Genomic DNA, 8,737 nt, shown 5'->3' on the forward strand with positions numbered 1-8,737 from the left:
AATTATTCTTAGATCAACTAGGCAGACAACAATGCTACCATACTATACAGCAATATTCTAAATTCATTTTTTGAGGAGGGATGTCAGAAAATACTTGATTTTAAAAAATATTTTCTTCCTACCTTTCCTCACTCTGCATGATATGGAACTGAGAAAGTGGTAGAAGGTGAAGTAGGCACTGATCAAGTGTTAATAAAATTGATAAGTTTAATTTTGAAAGAAACTTTATTTTAAAGCTATAAAAAGTAAAGCAACAAAGTGTGACAACAGTTGAGTTACAAAAGGAACCTAAAGGTTAACTTTTATGAAGGAATGATGACTACTGATTTAATACGTGGAATCCGCCCATGCATTATATACAAATTTCATTTGTAAAACTGATTGTAATATATATATATTAGGAGTAACTTCTTCTAACATTAAGTAGTTACAATATTGTTTACAGACTTGGGATTTGGATGGATTAAAGTGGATTCATTGTTCCACTAAGAGGAACCCTAAAGGTTTTTCTAATTGCAAATTTTTATAAAAGTCTATAAAAATTCCAAAGACACAGTTGAAAAAGACCATCTCTCTTAATGAGAGAACATTTTTGAGAAGTCAAAGGGAGAAATATAGAATTCTTCACTCGTACAGCTCCAGCATCACATATGTGTATATATTAAAATAAAATATAGTAGAAACCACGAATTTCTTGGATATAATCTATTAAGAACATAAACTGTAGTCAGTGTGGTGTAGCAGTTGCACAGAACTAGGACGGAGGAGACCCAAATTCAATTCCTGCTCAGTAATAAAGCTCACTGGTTGAATGTGGATGAGTCAGTCACATCCAACCTAACCAACCTCACAGGTACAGCGTGATGATGAAAGAGGTGAAGTAAACAATGCACACTACCTTGACTTCCTGGGAGGAGGAACAAGTCAAAAATGAAACAAATAATGGATGGCACTCAGAAGTGTCTTCAATTCATGGAAATGCTCTTGTGTTCACGGAAAGACGTTGACCAAAGTTGTTACACAGAGTCAGATACCTCTGTTCTAGAGTAGTGCTTGTTCTAATAACATACACTGTACTACCTCATGCATAACTTGAAAAGTTTCTCTTTGGTAGCAGTTATGCAACACTGTGAAGCATGGCCATCAGATCTCCTCCCACTTCTCAGTCACAATATAGGAATTATACTTCCCTGCATCAAGAATGATATACAGAAGGCGCCCTGAACACTCAGAAAGCACCATGCAAAAATGATAAGCATGTTCAAACTGCTTCAGAGTGTTTACACTCACAAAGAAAACAAATAAGCCATATTCAAAATGCAAAGAGACCCTTATCTACTATTCACTGGGATTTATTTATTTAAACCAAATAGTTACTATCCCTTGGATAATATATGACCACTAAAAAGTAGTTTGGAGAGATGCTTCTATGAGAAACTGCTGTTGAGATTAGGGCAATTATTTTTACTGAAAAACTTTTTTGTTCACAGAGATGCGGTTTCAAGCTTTACAAGTCAAAACCGCTAAAAACAAACAAAAATAAGGATGGAATCTGCTTATAAGTAGAAATGATTTTTTGTGGAAAAAAACAAGCAAACTAGGAAACTGCCGGTAGTTCTCAATTCACTTACATTTAATAGGGTTTAGCTAGCCATAATACAGGAAAATTAGTGTCATTTTGGAACAGTATATTTTATTTGCTCAGAAATGCCATACACTGTTAAATTCTTCTTATATACATAACCTGGCAGGACAAAGTTCCTAACAACACAGTCCTGGAACGTGCTGGAATCCCTAGCATTTATGCACTTCTGAAACAGAGACGCCTGCGTTGGCTCGGTCATGTCGTGAGAATGGATGATGGCCGGATCCCAAAGGATCTCCTCTATGGAGAACTTGTGCAAGGAAAGCGCCCTACAGGGAGACCACAGCTGCGATACAAGGACATCTGCAAGAGGGATCTGAAGGCCTTAGGGATGGACCTCAACAAGTGGGAAACCCTGGCCTCTAAGCGGCCCGCTTGGAGGCAGGCCGTGCAGCATGGCCTTTCCCAGTTTGAAGAGACACTTTGCCAACAGTCTGAGGCAAAGAGGCAAAGAAGGAAGGCTCATAGCCAGGGAGACAGACCAGGGACAGACTGCACTTGCTCCCTGTGTGGAAGGGATTGTCACTCCCGGATTGGCCTTTTCAGCCACACTAGACGCTGTTCCAGAACCACCTTTCAGAGCACGATACCATAGTCTTTCGAGACTGAAGGTTGACAATACAAAATAATTCCCAATACGATTAAAGACACTAAATCAAATCTTTAAACAAAGTTTACAGGGATTTCGATTTTCAAGATTTACGCATTCCTCTAACAAAGACAAAGTCTAACTGGGTTTAGAAAATAATTGCATAAATTGCTCTATCTGCCTTCTCCACTGTAAAACTAGTTCCAAGAAATTAAGCTATACCTCCTAAACTAGTTTTTCAAATAAACCCATAACTAAAACAATTACATGAGGTTTATAGTGAAACAATAACACTGCCATGCTATACAAACAGAACAAAGTGGGGGGAGGGGGGAGGTTGATGACACAACCATACCTATAAACTGCTCACCCATGTAAATCCAAGTAGCGTAATTACAGTAAACCGCATGCATCCCCAACTTTAAATATGTACAGAATTAGATTGTAACTATTAAATATAACAAAATGGGAATGCCCAGCTAAGAGGATGGAAAGAACTCTACCGCAGTGATACATATGATGAGAGAGTTTTGGCAGTTACATTTTTTCTCACCCCTGCATAACATGCACCTACCAGAAACCCCTATTCCACACAACTCCCCTTTGTACTGGGGTCATGATTATGGCTGTAAACTTGCACCTACTCCAGTGTATTAAATTGATCAATAAACTTTCATTACAATGCATGGTGCTTTAAAAAGACTTTAAAGAACAATGCTCTCAACCTCCTATTTATACTTTTAGGGATTTTCAAAAGAAAACGCATAGAGCTTTTTTGAACAAAACCACTTTAAATCAAGCAATTTCATTTTCCACTCTTTAAAGTTTAACCTACAACTTGGACAACTGCTTTCACATATCAACTGTCTTTTGGTTGCAGCCTACAGATATTCCAATACATTTTTAATTAACCTAAAGCAGAAGATCTTACAGCCCTAAGGTTTAATGAGACCCTTAAAAAGTCCATAATTTTATTGGTTTATTTACTATATTTTATATTATGCCCTTCTTACAAGGAACACAGGAAGCATATACATTCTTCCCATCCCGCACAAAAACTCTGAGATACGTTAGGCTGAGAAAGAGTAACTGGCCAAAATGTGTACAGCTCTGTTTATCAAACTGTAGGTTGGGACCCACTAGGTGGATCGCAAGATAATTTCAGATGGCTCCCCAATTCATTTCAGTATTTCTTTTGAGTATATTAGACTTGATGCCAACATAGTATGAGACTGCATTTGGGGAGATCTGTACTTTTAACAGGCTACAATGTACATGCTTTTAACAATGATAGTCAATGGGGCTTACTTCTGGGTAAGTGTGGATAGGATTGCAGCCTAGGATTGTTAACTATTTTTCCTGCTTGATGATGAAACTTCTGGCCATAACATCACTTCCAGTGGGTCCTGACAGATTCTCATTCTAAAAAGTGGGTCCTGGGCTAAAACGTTTGAGAACCACTGGTGTACACTACATGCAGCATACTTTTAATCCCCACTAAAAAAAATTTTAAGCTCCCAATTTTCAGATTTCAGAACTACAGAACTACTATTACTGTTGTACAACTTGAGAGCAGCTCCTATCAACACGTCTGTACTGTGTTACTTTTGGGAAAGTATACAATGTATACTTGAGGAAGTAATACAGTACTGTATTAGCTTTTGGGAAAATTACAATAAATAAGATGACTGTTTTTCAGCTGCTTAATACAACTATAACTTCCAAGTCAATTATATAATACAACTCCATTTGAGCATTCTTCCAAGACCACATAACAAAGGCTCATTTAACTGTTCTTTAAATGTGCTATAAACTGAAAGGCTTCAAACATCCCATACGTGCTTAAGATAATACAACGGATCATCCCAGAATGATTAAAATGTGGGTTCTTTCTAATTTTAAAACCGACTTAGGTCAAAGTAAATCACCATGGTCCCTAAGTGCAACATTCAGACTGCAAGTCTAGTTTACAGATTACAATTCATATTTTGCCTCCCATTTTTAAGGAGCATTCACTTAAGCAGGCAAAACAAAACTACTCATGAAATCTTGAAGACCAAGAGCACAAGCCTAGGTATGTCTACCCAGAAGTAAGCCCTACTGTGTCCAATGGGACTTACTCCCGTGTGCAAGTATATAAGATTGCAGCCTTCGAGGACACTGGGCACACATCCAGATTTCAACCTTAAGCTCTCTACGATTTGTGTGAAGGAAGGACAACCACGCTCCCAAATGGAAACCCTCGCAAAAGATCCCAATGAGAACGACTATGAAGGAGAACGAAATCAAAGCGCCTTCTCTCCCTCCCTCCCTCCTCCACAGAAATCGGGGGGGGGGGATCCCATAAGCACGCCAGCACTTGGGGGGGGGAAGGAAAAGGGGAATCCCACTGCCGTAACCTTCCCCGCCCCCTGGATACCGCAGCCCCAGGGGGCTCCTCAGACCCACAGAGCCAACGGGGCTCACTCCCAGGAAAGTGTGGCCAGGATCGCAGCCTCGCAGCCCGATCCTACGGCTGTCTACTCAGAAGGAAGGCCCACTGCAGTCAGCGGAGCTCGCTCCCGGGTCCGATGCCTGCTGCTCAGGAGCGAGCCCCACTCCGGCCCCACGGAGAAGGGAGGCCCGCGTGGCCCGGCTGCTCCTGAGGCCGCGGGGGACAGGCGCCTCCCGCCAGTTCCGGGGTTCTCGGGCTCCCGCGGCGGCCCCTCACCTGCTTGTTCTTCGGGTAGGGCTTGGAGGCGGCCCCTGCCAGGTGGTGGCGCCGCGTCCGGATCTTCCCGCCGCCTGCCCCCGATTCCATCTTGCGACCTGGTCCGCTTCCCTCCCACCCCGCGGGCGCGCGGCTCACACAGAGGCCCGGCCCAGCCCCCCCGGCGCGCACTCCCCTCGCGCCGCCCCCCGCCCCAATCCCGCTCTGTGCTGTCACGGTCTCTATGGCGATGCCCGGCCGCGCGGCCTCCTCGCGCCCTCACAGAACGCCTCCGCTCCCTGGCGCGCGCCGAGGCTGAGGCCGAGGCCGTCCCCGCCGCTCCACTTCCCTCCCTTCCCCGTCACCGTCCAACCCGCCTCAGGCTCCCCCTCCCTCCTTTCTTCAGCCCCGACCAACCACAGCGCGCCCGCCCGCCCGTCATCGCGTCACTAAGCCGCGACCGCCCCGGCCGCCATCAGTGGCGTTCTAACACCGCGCGCCCGCGATGGCTCACGGGAAATATAGTTTCGAGGCGGAACTGTCGCAGCTTCCGCTTGCTGTTCTGCAGCACGAGGAGCGCCGCTGAGTCTCGCGATGTGCGTCACGGAGAATGACGGGCGTTCGCAGTGACGTTCTGAAAGTCAGGTGCTGTGCTTCTCTCCTCCCCCCCCCCGCCCAGCAGCTGCTGCTGCTGCAATCTGGGGCGGCACTGGAGGGAGCTCTGCTGTTGCTGGGCGCAAGACGAAGCAGCAGATGTTTTGCTCCCCTGGAGCAGAGCTGCTCAGACCCTTTAGCACTGGGACCCACTTCTGGAATGGGGACCCACCGGAAGTGATGTCATTTACCTGGAAATGACGTCATGACCAGGTGTGACATCATCTAGTAGGAAAATTTTTACACCCCCATATGACAAAATCACATTAATTAAGCACATTAGAAGTTTACAATAAGTTAAAAAAATTATTTAAAATAAAAAGAACCTTCCTAACCCTAAGCAGCAGCTGATCTGTTTTTTTAAAAAATTCCCCAAAGGCTGCAATTCTATCCACACTTACCAGGGAGTAAGCCCTGACTATCATTGAGATACATAGTAACCTGTTCACTTCCCAAATGCAGTCACATACCATGGTAGCATCAAGTCTAATGAATACATAAAATACATATTGAAATGAATGGGATGCACCTGAAATTGGCTCACGACCCACAGTTTGAGAAACACTGCTGTGGAGCAAACTTACAGGAACTTAGGTAGCAATTCTATCCACACTTTCATGAGAGTAAGTCCCATTGACTATAATGGGACTTACTTCTGAGTAGGCCTGCTCTAAGGATTGGGCTCTAAAGCCCCATTGATTTTCACAAGAATTATGTTTAACTGATGAACAGTACTTTACTGTGAATTCTGTCTTTGCTTGTCTGGTACTCTGCTTATATTTAAACATTTGGCATACATAATAGTAAACTTGTTAGAACCCACACCAAAGCAAATGAGTTATACTGCTGAAAACAGGCATATTTTAAATTATGCTCTAGTTCAGTGTTCTTCAACCTGTGGGTTGTTGTGAGTACAACCTGTGGGTTGTTGTGAGGACATGAGTTAGACAGAAATGAGGCAGATTGGGTCCCAGGTTCAGTGGTGGATCCCCAGTCTCCTTCAATTTTCCTTGGGGTCATGAAAAAAGGTTGAAGACCACTGCTCTAGTTAAACATGTGAGGGCCCAATCCAATCCAATCCAATTTTCTAGTGCAGCCGTATCAATGGGGCATGTGCTGCATTCTGTGGTGGGGAGGTAGTCAGAGGCCTCAAGATAAAGGAATGTTCATTTCCTTACCTTGGGGCTACATTGCGGCTGCAGTGGTGGTGGAAAGTTGGATAGGATTGGGCCCTGAATCTTGCAGAACAACCACCATTAAAAAACACTAGTCACCTTAAAGTGCTGGAAATCTTTTATGTTCTGCTTTTGATTGGTTTAGATTTCTTTGTTCCCCTGCTGTTTAAGGGTGTTAGTTTTGGTTTCTGGTGAAGCTTTAGTATCTTGACCTTTGTTTCTTAAATTTCAGTTCTTGTTTTGTTAGGTATGTTCACTGCTTCATGAAAAATTTAAAGAAAACAATTTATATATTTAGTACATAAGAACAGCCCCACTAAATCAGACCATAGGCCCATCTAGTCCAGCTTCCTGTATCTCACAGTGGCCCACCAAATGCCCCAGGGAGCACACAAGACAGCAAGAGTCCTGCATAAATAACTGTATAATAGTTGTGACAGGAAGGATATTAAGTTAATTAAAATGAATTGTGTTGAGGTAGAGCTATTAACTCACATGCAGCCCAATTTTAGGCAAGTTTACCATGAGGTGTTCCAGTGAATTCAGGGAAGCTGTCAGGCAAGCACAAAACTACAGCTATAATTTCATTTTTGAAAAAAAAATCATTAATTTACATCTAATGCAAACAGCTATAAAGCATGGGAATTTTTCCTTGTCAGCACATGATGCAATATCAGTAGACTGGGGGGGGTACGATTATACATATGGTTGAAAAAACACACACCACAAACTGACTTGACGAACCTCAATGGAAGAAATGTGAGAAAAGACACAATAACCTCCTGGACAGTCACTACAACAGTCACATTGCTAATTCGGATGCACTGAGGATCATCATCAGGTCATCATCCAAAGTCCTGCTTACTCAGGTCATCATCCAAAGTCCTGCTTCACACTAACTTAGCTATCACTGCTATCACCTTTCCATTGATTCCCCCTTCCCCTCCAAAATGGAGCTCCTTCTCCCTACTTAGCCCCCTAATATTTCTGCTCAAAAGTTATGCTTTGTTTTCTTGTTAACTATTTTATTATTGCAAATTGCTAAGGTCAGCCTTTGAAGTGAAAATTAGATATATTTAAAACATTGGAAATCTTGGGTTGTGTAAAGGGTTGTATAAGTGTTGAAATTTGGGGTGAACAGTTCATTTTGGAGTCAATCTGCAAAGCATTATGTCTTAATTGAGATCTCTAGCTCAGTGGTTACTGTTAGCTAAATGCTTCATGATGTTTAAACATAATATTCTTTCCTGGTAGAGACTGATGCTAGTAGATAGATAAAGATACACATATTGTATGCATTGGGTTAAGTAAATAGTCAATCCTCAGGATTAAACTGATTACAGGCCTCTCCCTACCCCTGTATCCATTTATCCAAGATTCTCCCATTACAGTGAACATGCCCGTTACTTATCTGTTTTCTTTTATTGTGATATCAAGCACTCATCTCTCTTCCTTTGCAGCCTGCTGGAGTAAGCTAGTGGAAGGAGACAGGCAGAATGCTAACAGGAAGTTTCCTGTTAGTTGTCTCCCTCCTCCAGCATTCCAGATGGATGCTTCTAGCATTCTATAACGGGCTGCAAAGGAAGAGCAATGAGTGCTTGGTACCACAGTTAAGTATAAGGTCCCCTTTTATCTGCAGCTTTGGGGTCCATGGAGGTGCAGTTACCAGGGGAGTGGTATCAACATTATATTCCTATGTTGAGCAGCATTCAGATATCTAGCCCTGCCACTTAAAAACATATTGTGTATCCAACAAGTGCTAATCTAAAAATAATTTTCTAAAATCTTTCTATCCAAATCAGATGGTAGTCTAAAATATGTAGATTTAAGACTTGCAGTCAGTTTTCATAGTTGGTTGTGTTTAAAAATCTTGGAGACAGCTGGATTAGAGGATTGAAACAGAAAATCCAATTTTCAATTTTGAAATCTAGAAGATGATATATTTAGCAAGGCAAACAAGAGATTCCAACTATCATATTTGCAGA

General features: G+C 42.6%; 1 protein-coding gene across 4 annotated transcripts in view; it reads right to left on the bottom strand.

The window, feature by feature from the left end:
• NUP153 (nucleoporin 153) overlaps positions 1-5,039 on the bottom strand; it is a 52,378-nt gene extending 47,339 nt beyond the window's left edge. For all 4 annotated transcript variants that reach the window (XM_066625219.1, XM_066625218.1, XM_066625217.1 and 1 more), the window contains exon 1: positions 4,945-5,039. In XM_066625219.1, the coding sequence (XP_066481316.1) occupies positions 4,945-5,034 (90 nt within the window). In that variant the 5' untranslated portion in view covers positions 5,035-5,039. The remainder of the gene's footprint in view (positions 1-4,944) is intronic.
• Between the last annotated feature and the right edge of the window lie 3,698 nt (positions 5,040-8,737).

This window comes from Tiliqua scincoides, chromosome 4 (genome assembly GCF_035046505.1).
Source record: "Tiliqua scincoides isolate rTilSci1 chromosome 4, rTilSci1.hap2, whole genome shotgun sequence".
NCBI lineage: Eukaryota > Metazoa > Chordata > Lepidosauria > Squamata > Scincidae > Tiliqua > Tiliqua scincoides.